General features: G+C 45.6%; 2 protein-coding genes across 4 annotated transcripts in view; both read right to left on the reverse strand.

Annotated features, from left to right (window-relative positions):
- Positions 1-941: 941 nt before the first annotated feature.
- On the reverse strand, positions 942-2,166 carry LOC118397879 (probable G-protein coupled receptor 139). Its single transcript, XM_035792737.1, has 2 exons — positions 2,094-2,166; positions 942-1,951 (listed from the first exon to the last, which is right to left on the reverse strand). The coding sequence occupies exons 1-2, from the start codon at positions 2,164-2,166 to the stop codon at positions 942-944; spliced, it is 1,083 nt and encodes a 360-aa protein (XP_035648630.1).
- A 7,339-nt stretch (positions 2,167-9,505) lies between these two features.
- Positions 9,506-19,202, reverse strand: part of LOC118398743 (tyrosine-protein kinase Fyn) — an 81,391-nt gene continuing 71,694 nt past the window's right edge. For 2 of the 3 annotated variants that reach the window (XM_052471116.1, XM_052471117.1), the window contains 6 exons: positions 17,396-17,560; positions 15,131-15,310; positions 14,517-14,593; positions 13,984-14,137; positions 13,525-13,656; positions 9,506-11,287 (listed from right to left, as the gene is read on the reverse strand). In XM_052471116.1, the coding sequence (XP_052327076.1) occupies positions 11,079-11,287; positions 13,525-13,656; positions 13,984-14,137; positions 14,517-14,593; positions 15,131-15,310; positions 17,396-17,560 (917 nt within the window). In that variant the 3' untranslated portion in view covers positions 9,506-11,078. Of the gene's footprint in view, positions 11,288-13,524; positions 13,657-13,983; positions 14,138-14,516; positions 14,594-15,130; positions 15,311-16,871; positions 17,028-17,395; positions 17,561-19,202 lie in introns of all 3 variants that reach the window. The other variant, XM_052471118.1, reaches the window with a different exon arrangement.

Below are 19,202 nucleotides of genomic sequence, written 5' to 3' on the forward strand. Positions count from 1 at the left end.
GTAAAGATTAATTAATTATGCTAAATCATGCAAATATAACTTGTCTGTGTATAGCCGTATGTAAGACAACTGCTGGGTCTGCCTATGGCAGAGCTCCTGAATGACGTGTACTATGGTGCATTGAGTTGGTTGGAACCTCTCCAGCCCGCTGAACATAAACAATGATTCATTTAAGATTGACTTGGAGTGTCCCTGTGTAAGAATTTCCACGACAGTATAAATTCAAATGTTGTTTTACAAGTTGAGTTTTCTTTGAAAAAAGTCCATGTAGGCCAACAAACACTATTCAAACATAGTTTATAACAACACAGAACGATCCTACAAACATACAATAAAATTCAAACATTCAAACCAACAACTATAGAAACGGGTATCCAGTAACGAAAACCAGTCATTGTAAAAGTTGTTCATATAGTTGTCCAGTCACCACGTCCTGCGTTCCCCCCTCCTTTCCCATTGAGGTGTATAAACCCTGGACTGCTAATACTATGTATTGGCCATTGAAAGGCTTTGAAGTCACTGGTCAGCCATATTGTCCCTCCCCAGTAGGAGCAGTCATCCATAGGAATGAATGGAATTCTACACTATTTCAATTCAATGGTTCAAGGACAAAATTATATGTATTTAGGTATTTTTAATTGTTGTAGTGGGGACGGTAACATTAGTACTCTCTAAAAAACGACTTAAAGGAATTTAAAGAAATATATTTTTATGTTTAGCTCACATAACATAATTAAAAAATTTGCATTAAGGTGTCGGTAATACGATAAACGTGTCAAAAACTAATGTAGACATTGCATTTCTATAGCTTCCAAATCTTTTTTTTTACAATGGAGGAGATGTTCCAAGATGGCTGTGCAGTGGCTTCAATACAGTGCCTTCTGTCAGTCATCCAGGGTTTATACACATCATTGTCCTTTCCCCCTCCATTCTCCTCCTCTCTACTGGGTCTGTTTGAGGTTGGTGAGGACTACAGTGATGGGGTCTCTGGTCGGCGGTGTTTTATGGTCCACCAGAGAGAACACCTTCATTGTGGTCTGGGTGAGGAAGGAGCCCAGCTCTCGGGCCTTGGACTTGCAGGTGAGTGTGTGGATCAGCTCCTGGCGGAAGCCCCGGCTCACCATGCAGTAGAGCAGGAAGTTGGTGGTGGAGTTGAGGTTCTGCAGCATGTTGGCCAGGTCACTAATCAAGTTGATGGGAATGCGGTAGTCGTTCCGGTCAAACCAGTCGTGGTTGTACTTGGTGCGCAGGATGCAGTAGGTGACGAAGCGTGGCAGGCTGAGCACCACGAAGGACACAGACACTGTGCCCAGCAGGAAGATGGTCCTCCGCACCATGCCCTTGGTGCCCCCCCCCCGCATGACCCTCTGCTCCTCCTTGGTAAACATCTTTCTGGCACGGGTCAGGTGGTGGCCGATCAGCGAGTTGAAGATGATGACCAGGATGATGGGGATGCCACCGGAGAGGAACGTAGTGACCCACACCAGGACTGTAGAATAGATATGGCCCCTGTAGTGACACCAGGGCAGAGTCACATTCTTCCCCTCTCTGGTGAAATTCTTCGGCGTCACCACGTTGATCCAGCCCATGGGCACGGAGGCCAGGTGGGAGACCAGGATGATAGACACACAGGTCAGCCTAGTAACCTTGGCCTGGGAGAAGTGCTGCTTGGCGGACGTGCTGCTGAGGACCAGGTAGCGTTCGATGGTAAACACCACCACGATCCAGGAGGAGCTGTACAAGGAGCCGTACTGCAGGAAGCCCATGATGCCGCAGGCCGGGTGGGAGTGCCAGAAAGGCTGCAGCTGCCAGAAGGTGAGCGTCAGGTCCAGCAGGATGACCCACACCAGGTAGAAGGTGTCCACGATGGCCAAGCAGCTCAGGTAGATGATGGCCGTGTCAGACATTCCACACTTCCGGAAGCAGATCATGTAGAAAGTGAAGAGATTGGCTGAGGAACACGAAATAGAATGGCATCCCGTTTTGAGTTGTGACATTTGCTCTCACAATAATTAATGAAAACAAGTTTGGAACATCACACAGACACAAATAGATTTAGGAAACAGCACAAACAAGATAGAAGATTCACACACCTGGGATCCCCAGAATGCACAGCAAAGGGTAGTAGACCTTCTGAACAGTGATGAAACCACTGTCCCCCTCCATGTTTCCGTCCTCCTCCTCAGCACCAGGCAATAGCAGATAAGGTAATGCCTGCAATAAACCCATTAATGTTAGCTGGATGGGAGGACATTATTGATACAGAGATGAGCACATTGTAATAAACAATATGTGGAGAAGGACTGAGAAGGGTTACTTATTTCTCCCCCCAAAAAACTGTTTTTTACTAGGCCTTTATGGATATATTATGATTGGGGTTGGCTATTTGTTGACGAGATGTTAAGGGTAAATTTCAATGAGAAAAGGAAGCACTCAATCAGATTCGGCAGACTTCATGATCACATTTGAAAAGATTCCATACATCTCAAGGCAAGGATGAACGTACGGACAGCATTTGATTCAGTGTCATATACTGTGAAATATTGTGAAACTGATGATGACTTGAAAATGAAAGAGAGCCGCACACTCTAGATGCAAACATTTAACTACCAACGTTTCAACAGCCAAGCTGTCTTCATCAGGGTATAATCACAAACATTGCGGGATGACTCGTTAATGTAGTGTCAAAAGACACAGTTGTCTGTAATCATGGCCAAGAGTGGCCTAATATCATTGGTTAATTATCAAATATTAAAATGTCATACAAAGAACAGCATACAAACAACAAATGGATAGCATACGATCATAGATTCATTTGACTACACAAGCTTACAAACAATTACAATGGCAAAGTCACAATAATCACAAGAATGGCTTCAGATCAAAGTCTACGTTGAGACCGAAGGGAACAAGGGTCTTTAAGTTAAAGATCCAGGCAGCCTCTCGTTTTAACAATAAATTATCAAGGTCTTCCCCTCTCCTAGGGAGGGTGACATGTTCGATGCCAATATAACACAGAGACGAAATCGAGTGGCCTGCCTCCAAGAAGTGGGCCGCAACTGGATAAGTAAAGTTCTTACACCTAATGGTGCTACGATGCTCTGAGATACGTACTTTTATTTCGTGCTTTGTTTTACCCACACAATTTTTACCACAAGGACAAGTTGTAAGATAAATAACTGCCTTAGTGGAGCACGTAATAACACCTTTTATTGGGATCGATTTCCCTGTTTGTGGGTGTTTGAAGGATCTACATTTATAAGTGCCATTGCATTGAGCACAACCATTACATTTGTCATTTCCATCCAGTAGGGGCGCAAATAGACGTTGTTCAGGAATATATTGGGGTGGTAAACCAGAGTGTACCAATTGGTCTCTGAGATTTCTGCCCCACGAGAATACGACTAAGGGAAGGTTCGAAAACACATTACCGAGACTATCATCGGATTTTATAATGTGCCAATATTTATGAACAATTCCCTTAATTTGTTCAGAACGCTTTGAACAGCGGGTAGTTAGAACACAAGAATGCATATTTTTGCGAGATTGACCTTAAACGGTCATGTCTCGTTTTGTTTTTCATTTTCTCATTGGCAATATTAATCTGATCATTTTTGTAGCCTCTCTCCTTGAACTTTCTTTGCGTCTCAGCCATATATCTGTTGAAATCTGATTGGTTTTTGCAAATTCTTTTGATTCGACAGAATTGGCTGTAGGGCAAACAATTTTTCAAGGGAAGTGGGTGACAACTATCAGCCCTCAACAAACTGTTATGATCATTACGCTTCCTGTAAAGATCAGTGTATAGAACATTATCTTCACACAAGATCAGAAGATCAAGAAAACTGATTTGACATGTATCAGATTGCATAGTAAATCTCAAATGATCAGAACAGGAGTTAAGAAAAGCATGGAGCTGTTTTGCATCACCCCTCCATAGAACAAAAATATCATCAATATACCATTTCCAAATAATGATGTTAGGCAAGAAAACATTTTTGAGAGGTTGGAAAATAAACTGTTTCTCCATGTAACCCACATCTAAATTAGCATAGTTAGGAGCCATGGGGGATCCCATAGCAGTACCCTTCGCCTGAATAAAGAAATAATTTAGAAACATGAAATAGTTATGCGTGAGTACTATTTCAGCCAATGTTATAATGCAGGCACTGGAAGGTAGTTCATTAGGGCCACGTTGCAGAAGAAAATGTTCCATAGCTTCAATACCGCCCTCACGGGAAATCAAAGGTGTTATTACGTGCTCCACTAAGGCAGTTCTTTTTCTTATAACTTGTCCTTGTGGTAAAAATTATGTGGGTAAAACAAAGCGCAAATTAAAATAACTTATCTCAGAGCATCGTAGCACCATTGGGTGCAAAAACGTTACTTACCCAGTTGCGGCCCACTTCTTGGAGGCAGGCCACTCGATTTTGTCTCTACGTTATATTGGCATACAACATGTCACCCTCCCTAGGAGAGGGGTTGACCTTAATAATTTATTGTTAAAACGAGAGGCTGCCTGGATCTTTAACTTAAAGACCCTTGTTCCCTTCGGTCTCAACGTAGACTTTGATCTGAAGCCATTCTTGTGATTATTGTGACTTTGCCATTGTAATTGTTTGTAAGCTTGTGTAGTCAAATGAATCTATGATCGTATGCTATCCATTTGTTGTTTGTATGCTGTTCTTTGTATGACATTTTAATATTTGATAATTAACCAATGATATTAGGCCACTCTTGGCCATGATTACAGATACCTGTGTCTTTTGACACTATATAAACGAGTCATCCCGCAGTGTTTGTGATCATACCCTGATGAAGACAGCTTTGCTGTCAACGTTGGTAATTCAATTTTTGCATCTGAGCTCCTAGAGTGTGCGGCTCTCTTTAATTTTCAAGTTTTCTACTCCGCTAGCCAGCACCTCGCCTTAATAGCTGTGCGTTTCTTTTTCTTCTAGATAAAACTGATGATGACTAACACGATAGCTATGTCAACAACAGCAAAGGATATTTCACTGCCTGAAACATGCAATTATCTCCTCTGACAAGTCTCTACAGAACAGGCGAGTACAACATGACGACCCTTGTGTACCTATGACCTTGAAGGGCTTATATAAGTGCCTAAATGACTCTGTGGTAATGTATTGACATTGACCAGGAGACATGCAGATGAGGGTGAATTTGTGCTGTTATCATATATATGTGGTTTCCTTGGAACCATCACTTTCCATTTTATAGCCAGATGCCCATATAGCAAAGTCAAATCATTGGAAATATATATTTTTCTTTAGCAGAACACTTCGTAGAATGTCATAGACTTTAAGCACAGATCTATTGTAGCCTATATATATATATATATATATATAATTAAAATATCATGATACTGCCAACTGCATGACTAAGTGCTAGAATCTTCTTGCTGTATCATTCCCATCCCTTTAAAAATGGATAAAACAAATGGAGAAATGTATGGTAAACATAACACTACTGAGAGTTTAGATTCCATGGGGAAATGTATGGTAAACATAACACTACTGAGAGTTTAGATTCCATGGGGAACTGTATGGTAAACATAACACTACTGAGAGTTTAGATTCCATGGGGAACTGTATGGTAAACATAACACTACTGAGAGTTTAGATTCCATGGGGAACTGTATGGTAAACATAACACTACTGAGAGTTTAGATTCCAATATTTTATCAATAAAAACACACTTACAACCCACCTCCCAAAAAAACATGCACTTGTTTACAATAATCCCATCAATGTAAGTGCATCATTTAACAATAAAGTGTTAGTACAGGTTACTTACACAGAGGGGCAGGCCTGCTGGTACAGTAGAGATCCACAGTGTTGCCTGTCCAGTCCAGTCCAGTAGTATTAGGTGATGATGAGGACCAAATGAACCAGCTGCAGGTCATATAAAGCTTCCCTATCTCTTTCCCTCTCTCTTTCCCTCTCTCTCTGGGCAAATCTACATACAGGAAGGAGGCCTCATCTACAGGTGTCACGTCACCTGAAGCACATGTGGACAGACAGAGCTGCACAGCGTAGGACAGACCTCTGTAGGGTTTATATTGATCTGTGAGATCCAGGCCATGATAACTAAAATGGTATAATTTGCGCTTGAATAAGATCCCTATAATGTCCTTTATAACAAATGAAGTATTGATTGAAATATTGTTATTGTGATGTATCCAAGCAGATGTATTACAAGTCACCATGATTCATCAATGAAGTTACCAATCGTGGCAGCTGTTGGTGAGTAAATTAAGATATTTCACTCAGGCTGTTTACCATTGAAAATAAATAGCCTGGTCCGGTCTACTTAACTGGGTGTGTCTGAATGTCTCCCATAGTCCCCTATGCAATAGCAGTTGGGTCTGATCTACTTAGTTCATTGACTTTAATTGAACCCCCCCCACACACAATTGTTGGGGGATAGACAGCTGAGTAAGGTGCCTCGCTTCCTCTTATGTCTCTGAGCTCAGTACACCCCGCCAGTGACACACCCACACACGGAAAAGACTCCCTCTTGTGGTCTTAACAGAAAAATAACACTCACTATCAGACTGGTCTTGTTCAAGATTACTGTAGAACCTGAAAAGTTAACAATGTTCCACACTTACCTGCTAACATAATGCTTTTTCTATTACAGAGATTGTGCAGTGACTCTGGCCTGATAACAGACACATGTCCTGCAGCTTATCAGCCATCACGACTCGTCCCATAAACATTGATTCAGAAATCAAATAACGGAGAACAAACAACAGGACTGATGCTGCTGCTGGTAGTGATTATATGACTAAACACTGAGCAAGAAAGCTGTGTATTTGACTCTGATGTGTGAGCCTGTCATAGCTGAGCTGTCCCTAAACAACCTTTACCAATGGAGTTGATGAGCTACATGATGAGGTGTGAGGTGTGTCACCACTGATTGCCTGAGCTGCAGACTATGTGTGTATGCGTGTCTGGCCATAGTGTTCCCCTGTATCTACCTGGCACTGGTGCCTCAACCCGCTGCAGGCCTGTCCTGAGGTCATGTACCAGTCATTTAGCACCTCCTCAGGTGACCAGCTGGCTGCTGGCCCGCTCATCATACAGCTATGGGGCTGGAGAGACTAGCTGGCTGCTGGCCCGCTCATCATACAGCTATGGGGCTGGAGAGACCTGCTGGCTGCTGGCCCGCTCATCATACAGCTATGGGGCTGGAGAGACTAGCTGGCTGCTGGCCCTCTCCTTATCATACAGCTATGGGTCTGGAGAGACCTGCTGGCTGCTGGCCCTCTCCTTATCATACAGCTATGGGGCTGGAGAGACCTGCTCGCTGCTGGCCCTCTCCTTATTATACAGATATGGGGCTGGAGAGACCTGCTCGCTGCTAGCCCTCTCCTTATCATACAGCTATGGGTCTGGAGAGACCTGCTGGCTGCTGGCCCTCTCCTTATCATACAGCTATGGGTCTGGAGAGACTAGCTGGCTGCTGGCCCTCTCCTTATCATACAGCTATGGGGCTGGAGAGACTAGCTGGCTGCTGGCCCTCTACTTATCATACAGCTATGGGTCTGGAGAGACCTGCTGGCTGCTGGCCCTCTCCTTATCATACAGCTATGGGGCTGGAGAGACTAGCTGGCTGCTGGCCCTCTCCTTATCATACAGCTATGGGGCTGGAGAGACTAGCTGGCTGCTGGCCCTCTCCTTATCATACAGCTATGGGTCTGGAGAGACCTGCTGGCTGCTGGCCCTCTCCTTATCATACAGCTATGGGGCTGGAGAGACTAGCTGGCTGCTGGCCCTCTCCTTATCATACAGCTATGGGGCTGGAGAGACTAGCTGGCTGCTGGCCCTCTCCTTATCATACAGCTATGGGGCTGGAGAGACTAGCTGGCTGCTGGCCCTCTCCTTATCATACAGCTATGGGGCTGGAGAGACTAGCTGGCTGCTGGCCCTCTCCTTATCATACAGCTATGGGTCTGGAGAGACTAGCTGGCTGCTGGCCCTCTCCTTATCATACAGCTATGGGGCTGGAGAGACTAGCTGGCTGCTGGCCCTCTCCTTATCATACAGCTATGGGGCTGGAGAGACTAGCTGGCTGCTGGCCCTCTCCTTATCATACAGCTATGGGGCTGGAGAGACTTGCTGGCTGCTGGCCCTCTCCTTATCATACAGCTATGGGGCTGGAGAGACTAGCTGGCTGCTGGCCCTCTCCTTATCATACAGCTATGGGGCTGGAGAGACTAGCTGGCTGCTGGCCCTCTCCTTATCGTACAGCTATTGGTCTGGAGAGACCTGCTGGCTGCTGGCCCTCTCCTTATCATACAGCTATGGGGCTGGAGAGACTAGCTGGCTGCTGGCCCTCTCCTTATCATACAGCTATGGGTCTGGAGAGACCTGCTGGCTGCTGGCCCTCTCCTTATTATACAGCTATGGGGCTGGAGAGACCTGCTCGCTGCTAGCCCTCTCCTTATCATACAGCTATGGGGCTGGAGAGACCCGCTGGCTGTTAGCCCTCTCCTTATCATACAGCTATGGGGCTGGAGAGACCTGCTCGCTGCTAGCCCTCTCCTTATCATACAGCTATGGGGCTGGAGAGACTAGCTGGCTGCTGGCCCTCTCCTTATCATACAGCTATGGGGCTGGATAGACTAGCTGGCTGCTGGCCTTCTCCTTATCATACAGCTATGGGTCTGGAGAGACCTGCTGGCTGCTGCCCTCTCCTTATCATACAGCTATGGGGCTGGAGAGACTAGCTGGCTGCTGGCCCTCTCCTTATCATACAGCTATGGGGCTGGAGAGACTAGCTGGCTGCTGGCCCTCTCCTTATCGTACAGCTATTGGTCTGGAGAGACCTGCTGGCTGCTGGCCCTCTCCTTATCATACAGCTATGGGGCTGGAGAGACTAGCTGGCTGCTGGCCCTCTCTTTATCATACAGCTATGGGGCTGGAGAGACTATCTGGCTGCTGGCCCTCTCCTTATCATACAGCTATGGGTCTGGAGAGACCTGCTGGCTGCTGGCCCTCTCCTTATCATACAGCTATGGGGCTGGAGAGACCTGCTGGCTGCTGGCCCTCTCCTTATCATACAGCTATGGGGCTGGAGAGACTAGCTGGCTGCTGGCCCTCTCCTTATCATACAGCTATGGGTCTGGAGAGACCTGCTGGCTGCTGGCCCTCTCCTTATCATACAGCTATTGGGGCTGGAGAACCACAGCTTTCAAAGGTCCAGTCTGTCTGTTCCTATGCTAGCATGAGAGAGTGAGACAAAAAGCGAGCGAGTGAGAGAGATGGAGAGAAGCCCTGTTTATACCTGAATGCATGTTAACGGCAGTTATAAACAGGGCTAGAGAGTCTTCTTCAAAACTCTTATTTTTCACCCTGTAGCAACACCAGGTCGTCATGAAGGCAGAGATGGACAGGCCTAGTGGATTACAATGTCCAGACACACACAACAGACACAATGTATAGAAGCAGCAATTCCATAAAAATAAAACAAGTGTCTTGGAAAGAGTGTAAAATGTTTATTGTTCTTTTTGAATTTCAAATGCCAAACCACTGAATTAACAAAACAGAAATGTAAAAAAATGGAAAATGGAAGAAATAAACTAGGAGGATTACTGACACTTTTAAAACCATTAAGTTGTAAAACTGTAAAACAACGATGGGGTTCAATCTTAAACAGATCCCGATTATCACTTTAACCGTCTTAAGATAAGAACAAATACTACATTGAGACAAAACAAGGTCAAGCTTTACAGCTGGACGTTTCACCAGTGTCTTTCAACATTCCCCTTGAATATACAGTACAACCCATTCCTCAAAGATCGAGCAATTAAGGTTCAATAAAACCTACTCTGAAACAAAAGACACAAGACTTAACATATCCATGTCAGTTTAAACATAAAAAAGGTCAAGTAATCCAAAGGAAGTGGTCCAGAAATGAGCTGAGAAAGGATCCTTCCTACTGGTGGTGCTGTACTGCATACAGACAGACCTAGGGTGGGACATGAGGTGAATGGGGACATGTCACTGTTCACAGAGGGAGGAAGAGACGTTACCCACTAAGACTTCCCACTACATGGCTACACATCATGGAGGAAACAAGGTCCATGAGATGGATGCCTTGGAATGGCTGTTAAAATGGAACTCTGCATACAAGTTCAAATATGACCATTAAATGTCGACATACATCTTTCTCTTCTTAAATAAACGGTATGCCCTTCCAGTACACACTAAATAATACCTGGAAAGACAGATTTTTCCCCATTATTTACTTTTCTTAAAATCTGGTAAGCGAGAAGAGATATGTTCAAAAGTATAATTCTTACACGTTTGGCTGCGATTACAAAATGTAACATACATTATTTGTAAAATAACTTTGTTACAGCATTAGCCCAACATCTATTATTATGAGGAGGACAAAGCTATCTCACATTGATGAATCATATCAAACTTACTTCATAAGAAGCATTGCTAGAAAAACAGACTACTTTGTCATGCTAGCCTAGTCGGTAAAACAGATGACTTTGCAAAGAAAGGAATGTCCTGTAGAATCTGGATTGGAAGAGAATCTGGATTGGAAGAGAATCTGGATTGGAAGAGACCAGATAACTTGAGATATTGGTCTCATGGTGCACCATTGAAATGGTCATAATTTCTTTATTATCATCGTCATCATCATTATTGTGCTGGAGAAAATATGTCAAACAAACAAACCAACAAAAGAAAGCCCAAAAGTTAAGCAAACAAGCTGTTCATATTTACATTGAATACAGGCATTTCATTGCATCATCACAAACCCAACCACACCCAAATCTCCCTCCCTTCCCCTCTCCCTCCCTCCTTCATAACCCATACACGCCCAACCTATTTAACCCAGCCCCAGCTAGATCAAACCCCACTTTCCCTCACACACAAAACCTCTGGTATCCAGTCTGTTGAGTCTCAGGGTCAGCCACGGAGAGTGAGGAGAGTTGAGACAAGATGCTCTGTTAAGTTGAGGAAGATGTACAGGTCCCTGGTCCCTGGTGGGGCTCCAGAGAGCTACGGTTCAGTCCAGTCCTGTTCCCAGCCCAGCGTTTAGAGGTTGTCCCCTGGCTGGTACTGCGGCTCCGTGGCCGTGAAGTAGTCCTCCAGGAAGGCCTGCAGGTACTCGAAGGTGGGCCTTTCCTCTGCGTCCTTCTTCCAGCACTGCACCATGAGCTCGTGGAGGGAGATGGGGCAGTCCTGGGGACAGGGCATCCTGTAGCCTCGCTCCACCTGCTCCAGCACCTCCCGGTTGTTCATCCCTACACACACGGGCGCCGGACAAACACAGACACACACAGACACACACACAGACACACACAGACACACACACAGACACACACACAGACACACACACAGACACACACAGACACACACACAGACACACAGACACGCACACAGACACACACACAGACACACACACAGACACACACAGACACACACACAGACACACACACAGACACACAGACACACACACACACACACACACACACACACACACACACACAGACACACACACAGACACACACAGGAAAAGAGATAAAGATAAGTTCAGTAACTACAGCAGAGGGTTTTAAAGTAACCGATAAGACAGTTCAATGAAAGACATCAGTTTTGACCTTTAATGAATGACCTTAATGACAGAGACATTGAGCTTTAAACCTCAGAGATGCTGACCTTAAGGCACAGGGTTTACAAGTTTTACAACCTGGGGATGTTTGAATGGCTTACTATCCGCTTTTGACTAGCTAAGAGATGTAGCCTCTGCATCAACAAGAAGAGTCCGGAGAAAGGGCCTTCGAAAGCTGCTAAGACATCTGTTAGGATGATGCTATTATTCCCTCAGCTCCAGCTTGGCCTCCATAGCGTGCAAGCCCTCCACTCGTGCCCATTCTCCCTCCCTCCCTCCCACACCAGCTCAGTGAAGTGGCCCATCTAGACAAACATGTGTTCCTCTCTCCCTCCCTCGTGCTGATCTCAGTCAACTCCCTGCCCCTGACCAGTCCTCTCACACGGGCTAGCAGCAGCCCAGAGGCAGACCCTGGATTAACAGTTATAAATCTCTGATTCTGGCAGGAAAACAAAGTTACTCAGCCGTGGTTCGACCTCTTCTTTTCTTTAGCGTAAACAGCGGGAGCTGCCTGCAACTTGTTATACAAGCTGTTGTTGTACTTTATAATTGCACCATAGTCCTCTACCTATTCTTAATACAAGTGAGGCTTATCCATAATAGTAACTTAATCAAAACAAACACAACACACATCGTCTTCAGCTCTGTCAGGATGTGAACATTATATCACATGGGTTGAGTCCAAAAATGGCACCCTCTACCCTACATAGTGACCAGAACCCTATGGTGCCATTGGGTTGCTACCCTACATAGTGACCAGAGCCCTATGGTGCCATTGGGTTGCTACCCTACATAGTGACCAGAGCCCTATGGTGCCATTGGAGACAGAACCATTGGGTTGCTACCCTACATAGTGACCATAGCCCTATGGTGCCATTGGGTTGCTACCCTACATAGTGACCAGAGCCCTATGGTGCCATTGGAGACAGAACCATTGGGTTGCTACCCTACATAGTGACCAGAGCCCTATGGTGCCATTGGAGACGGAACCATTGGGTTGCTACCCTACATAGTGACCAGAGCCCTATGGTGCCATTGGGTTGCTACCCTACATAGTGACCAGAGCCCTATGGTGCCATTGGAGACAGAACCATTGGGTTGCTACCCTACATAGTGACCAGAGCCCTATGGTGCCATTGGAGACAGAACCATTGGGTTGCTACCCTACATAGTGACCAGAGCCCTATGGTGCCATTGGAGACAGAACCATTGGGTTGCTACCCTACATAGTGACCAGAGCCCTATGGTGCCATTGGAGACAGAACCATTGGGTTGCTACCCTACATAGTGACCAGAGCCCTATGGTGCCATTGGAGACAGAACCATTGGGTTGCTACCCTACATAGTGACCAGAGCCCTATGGTGCTATTGGAGACAGAACCATTGGGTTGCTACCCTACATAGTGACCAGAGCCCTATGGTGCTATTGGAGACAGAACCATTGGGTTACTACCCTACATAGTGACCAGAGCCCTATGGTGCCATTGGAGACAGAACCATTGGGTTGCTACCCTACATAGTGACCAGAGCCCTATGGTGCCATTGGAGACGGAACCATTGGGTTGCTACCCTACATAGTGACCAGAGCCCTATGGTGCCACTGGGTTGCTACCCTACATAGTGACCAGAGCCCTATGGTGCTATTGGAGACAGAACCATTGGGTTGATACCCTACATAGTGACCAGAGCCCTATGGTGCCATTGGAGACAGAACCATTGGGTTGCTACCCTACATAGTGACCAGAGCCCTATGGTGCCATTGGAGACAGAACCATTGGGTTGCTACCCTACATAGTGACCAGAGCCCTATGGTGCCATTGGAGACGGAACCATTGATTCTCTGGTCATCTGTCCCTTGATCCTCCTCACCTGGGTAGGGTACCCGTCCCTTGGTGACCAGCTCAGTGAGCAGGATGCCGAACGACCACACGTCTGACTTGATGGTGAACTTCCCAAACAGCGCAGCCTCCGGGGCTGTCCACTTAATAGGGAATTTAGCACCTGGGAGAGAACAGAGGGGGATGAGTGGATGACAGAATATAACTTAGCGACATATGGCTACTGGTCTTCATTCTCTCCAGAGATGGGAGTGTCTCTCAGTGTCTCTGTAGTACAGTGGTATAGCCAGATAGTGAGCCATTGACATCCTGTCAAGGTGTGATGATATTGTGTTGGAAGAACTCTCTTCATGAACTAAGGCAATCATTAGTGTGTGTGTGTGTGTGTGTGTGTGTGTGTGTGTGTGTGTGTGTGTGTGTGTGTGTGTGTGTGTGTGTGTGTGTGTGTGTGTGTGTGTGTGTGTGTGTGTGTGTGTGTGTGTGACCTCACCTTGCCGTGCTGTGTACTCATTGTCCTCAATCAGCCTGGCCAACCCGAAGTCGGCGATCTTACACACCAGGTTGTCCCCGACCAGGATGTTAGCAGAGCGCAGATCTCTGTGAATGTAGTTCATCCTCTCGATGTACGCCATGCCTGCTGCCACCTGGAACAAACAGACAGACAGACAGACAGACAGACAGACAGACAGACAGACAGACAGACAGACAGACAGTAAAATCACTGAGTTAAATGTAGTTCCAGAAAGAATACAACACACGGTGACACACCCCTGTAGTTCCAGAAAGAATACAACACACGGTGACACACCCCTGTAGTTCCAGAAAGAATACAACACACGGTGACACACCCCTGTAGTTCCAGAAAGAATACAACACACGGTGACACACCCCTGTAGTTCCAGAAAGAATACAACACACGGTGACACACCCCTGTCCTGAAGTTTCAGTGCTTCTGAGTTGTCTTGTTTGTGGTCAGTTATATAAACACAGAGCTGAGTGAGTGACATCTTTATCGGGGCTTACCTGGGCTGCCATGTCAACCAGATTGGGCAGCTTCAGTCCTCGTCCCTCCCCATCCTTCAAGAAATCCAGGAGGCTTCCTAAACAACAGGAGATATCTGTTGTCAGAACATGCATTTGAAATAGAAGATCTTTATTGAAACAAGTCTTCTGAACGTCAGTTAACAGTCTGACCTACATGTGGGATTCCTTCCCAGCTTGTCAAAGAAACAATGTTTTCAGCCCATTTTATTATACACTTAATTGAGGGATCTGAAGCTCTTTCTTGCGGTGCTCGTAAATGTCAGCTTGTTGGCCAACTGTGCTATAGTTAACTATAGGCTTCAATTATTGTTGAACTGAAAAAACACACAGGGCTTGCAACAAGGCAGATGGTTACATAGTCTATCTAGCTAGGCCTACAGCGTGTCACTGAAGGTGCTGGCTCACCACAGTGTCAATTCTTTAAAGAAATATTGAGTTCTAGGGTCCGTTTTCTCCATAGCATCGTCGCAGAGTACGTGGACAAAGGTATTGTATTGTGTGTGTGTGTTTCAACATGAACTGTGTGTGGTTGGGTGTGTGTGTGTCTGTCTATGTGTGCATGCGTCCATTCATGGGTGTGTGATTGACAATACCTTTGCCCATGTACTCAGTGACGATGTAGATGGGTTCCTCAGACACCACAGCGTAGAGCTGCACCAGCTTGTCATGCCGGAGCTTCTTCATGATCTGGGCTTCTTCCAGGAAGGACTCGGGAGACATGGTGCCCGGCTTCAGGGTCTTCACCGCCACCTTAGTGGTGCCGTTCCACGTTCCTGTTACCCACCAAGGACAAAGTAGAAGTACAGCCGTCACATCTCACAACTTCTGGGGCCAGTTTCCTAGACAGTTTAATCCTAGTCTTGGACTAGGTTATTTCGGTGGAGATTATCCATTGAGCATGCTTCTTAGTCCAGGACTAGGCTCAATCTGGATCTGGAAAACTGTTCATTGATGTATACAGTACATCATGTCACAAAGCAAGACTTGAGACCATTTTGTTGTGAATTCAATAAGTAATACTGTGTACAACATAGTATGTACATATCTAAAAACTCAATAAACAGACAAGTCTTGCTTTGAAATACAACAACGCAGCACACAACTCAGAAATGGACATTGACGTCTGCTTGCCTTTAATTCACACGCACAAAGGTTGTCCTGAGGGACAAATCAATGTGTATGACATGTATAGTGACCCTTCCTTTCAAATGGCTTTCAAAAGCCATGAGAGAGATCTGGCAAGGTTTTACACCCCACAATATACCAACACGGGAAAGGATCATCCGTTGTAGGATAATTAACAAAAGCAATAGCCCTGTAAGTAAGGCCCTCTCTGGTGTCGTGCAAGTTACTGTACTGTAGCACAGTGTGAGCATGCCACTGTTCTTTACAATAGTGTACCTACAGCTTCAGGCCTTTGTGTCAGGAAGTACACTGTGAAACATTGAACCATTGAATCAGGGTCTTCTTCATACGAGTTAATTTAGCTTGTTCTGTGGCTGCGTCCCAAATAGCATCCTATTCCTGTACTACTTTTGCCCAGTGCCCAAAGGTAGGGCACTATATAAGGAATAGGATGCCATTTGGGATGCGGGCTGTCACAGTAAATAATGCCAAAATATTAACTGTGACCTAAAGGCAAGACAGACCTCGAGTCAGTGTGTGACATTTGGGATCCACATGCTTTTCTACTGCGGTGAGTTTGGGGATTTTAATTTAAGAATTTGAATAAATCCTGGAGAGCGGTGTTGATAAGTGACACAGCCATCACTGCTGGGCCTCGTCAGTCTTTTTGGGGCCTGGTACTGTGCAGTGACTGTGCTGAGGTCACCCGCTGGGTTCTGAGGTAATGGGATCCCGGGTGTCAGCAGGTTGTGGGGCTAGGCTATCAGCCGGGACTAGCCCCAACCAAAACCCCAAACCCATAAACAGAATGTCCAAACAGGACACACCCCTGATCTAAAACTCTGGACTCAAAAGTAGTTCATTTAGCCAGTTCTACACAAGATACATTAAAATAATAGTAGGATTGTATGTTTAAAAAGTTACTTTTAGACTACTGATTTAAGCCTTTAAGCCCTTAAATGAAGCATGATAAAATAATATTTGCAAAAATGTAGGGTATCCTGAAAAAAAGAACGATAACTTACATTTTCATGAACCATTACAATACAAAACTGAACCACCTGCACAAAAGTTTCATTTTGTGATTTATAGACTGAAAATGTCCTCAGGTGATTCAATACTTAGAAAATAAATAAATATAAGTTATCAAATTTTCCTCCCGGACACACTATAAATGAAAAGAAAATGATGGAACTATTTTGTTCTTACCACACCACACCTCAGCAAAACATCCCGCCCCCAGCTTTACTTCGAACTCAAGTGAGTCTCTGGCGATTTCCCAGGAATCGTGAGTCAGGCCCACAGTATCAGGGGTGTAGTTCACACACACACCGGTTAAATTAAAGCACAAACCATCCGCACTCTCTACAGGGGAGGGAACATGGAAGGCAAGGCACACAGAGTTAACTACCAGGGAGAGGAACATGCAAACAGGCAGATGGAAGGCGGCCATATTGAATTGAGAGAGCAGAGTTTGTAGACATTGACAGTTTGTTGAAATCATTGTTCGTGTTTTACATGGATCACAAACTAAGTGTCCCTTAGGAGAGACCAAGTAATGATGATCTTATTTAACAGTAAAAACGTTTCTGACGTTCCCCCTTTCTCTAAGAGAGAGAGGTTGTGAGGAGACTGAATCTGTTCTCTGTCTGATGTCTCTGCTTTCTCAGTCAGTGTGGCCTCCTTTCATGTAGCCTGTGGTCAGACGTTTACGGAGGCGAGTCTGCCCGTACCCATCCAGACCTCCCCAAACTGCCCATTCCCCAGACGCTTGATGAGCTGCAGTGACTCCCGTGGGATCTCCCACACGTCTTTGGTTTTGACGGACAGGTCGGTGAGGCGGGGCATCCCTTTGTGGCAGGGCACTACCAAGCGACAACACAGCCCCGCTGCCCGCTCTGCAGACAGGCATGATGAGCGTGCACACACATACACACACGCATACCCACAACACACACACACGCCCACGCATACAGAGACACAGAGAGAGAGAGAGATAGAGAAGAGAGGGGGGTTGAAAGAAAGCAGTTAGCAAAGCACTTTGAAGAGAGAGAGAGAGAGAGAGAGAGAGAGAGAGAGAGAGAGAGAGAGAGAGAGAGAGAGAGAGAAGAGAGAGAAGAGAAGAGAGAGAGAAGAGAGAGAGAGAAGAGAGAAGAGAGAGAGAGAGAGAGAGAGAGAGAGAGAGAGAGAGAGAGAGAGAGAGAGAGAGAGAGAGAGAGAGAGAGGGAAAGAGAAAAGAGAGAGGGAGAAAGGATTGAGAGAGAGAGGATAGAGAGAGAGAGAGAGAGAGAGAGAGAGAGAGAGAGAGAGAGAGAGAGAGAGAGAGAAAGGATAAAGAGAGTGAGGATTGAGAGAGAGAGGATAGAGAGAGAGAGAGAGGAGAGAGAGAGAGAGAAGAGAGAGATAGAAAGGATAAAGAGAGTGAGGATTGAGAGAGAGAGATGATAGAGAGAGAGAGAGCGAGAGAGAGAGGATAAAGAGAGAAAGAGGATAGAGAGAGAGAGAGAGGGAGAGAGAGAGAGAGGATAGAGCGAGAGAGAAAGAAGTAGTAGCAGTCAGTTAAGGTGAACTCTTATAGCAGCACAGTTCCAGGTGCATCCAGCGGTAAGCACCACAGCAGCCAGTCAATCTGTCCCACTAAATGTCCCAGACAGTGTCTGTCCCCAGGCCATAAAGTCAAGCCTCAATCTGTCTAACGCCCTCTTAGCTACTGTTCATCAAATCACACTGAGTGCTGTTCCATCCACCCTCCCTTTAAGTATCGTACAGTACCGCATTAGGATTCTGTCGCCTCTGTTGATGACACATAGAAAGTGACATTTTTACCAGCTTCACTATATTCCTTTGAATGTAAGAAATTCAGTAAGGAATTCAGTAAGGAATTCAGCAAGGAATCCAGCAAGGAATTCAGTAAGGAATTCAGTAAGGCATTCAGTAAGGAATTCAGTCATGAATTGAAGGGTCAGTGTTGTTTAGGTTGCAGCCTGTTTTGAGTAGTGGTTGCTCTTAGTCAAAGCTAGAATTAAGTGATTAGCAAAGGTCAGATATGACTGCAACAGCCCACTATAGATGGCCACATTCATGGTTCTACTCTGGTTAATGGCATGTGTGACTCCCAACACTTTATTATAATGAATGTAATTGCTTGGAGATAGCCAGCCTGTCAATCACTCCAAATGAACATTAAAACGTCCTAGTTGTAATGATGGTTAAACACAGAGAGACCACATAGTTAATGCACAACACGGTGCACCACAACTAGGACATTTTAATGTTCATGCAAACTAGGGAGTAAAGGAGGGTACTGTAGTCTAGATTTGAGACAGGGACAGCAGAAGCCATTGTGGCTGGTAGCTGTATGTCTATTAGTGTGTGATGATGAAAACCCGTTATCTCATCCCTGACATGAACATTTGCGTTACTTCTTTCCGCAGAGAAAGTAGATGTGTTTGCCCACCATCGATTGAAAGCGAGGCGTGTGGATGGTGCTTCCGCCACTGTCCCTCCACTTTGATTCCCCTGACATGCAAGGGCCCCCGG

The sequence above is a fragment of the Oncorhynchus keta genome, chromosome 19 (genome assembly GCF_023373465.1).
Source record: "Oncorhynchus keta strain PuntledgeMale-10-30-2019 chromosome 19, Oket_V2, whole genome shotgun sequence".
Taxonomy (NCBI): Eukaryota; Metazoa; Chordata; class Actinopteri; order Salmoniformes; family Salmonidae; genus Oncorhynchus; species Oncorhynchus keta.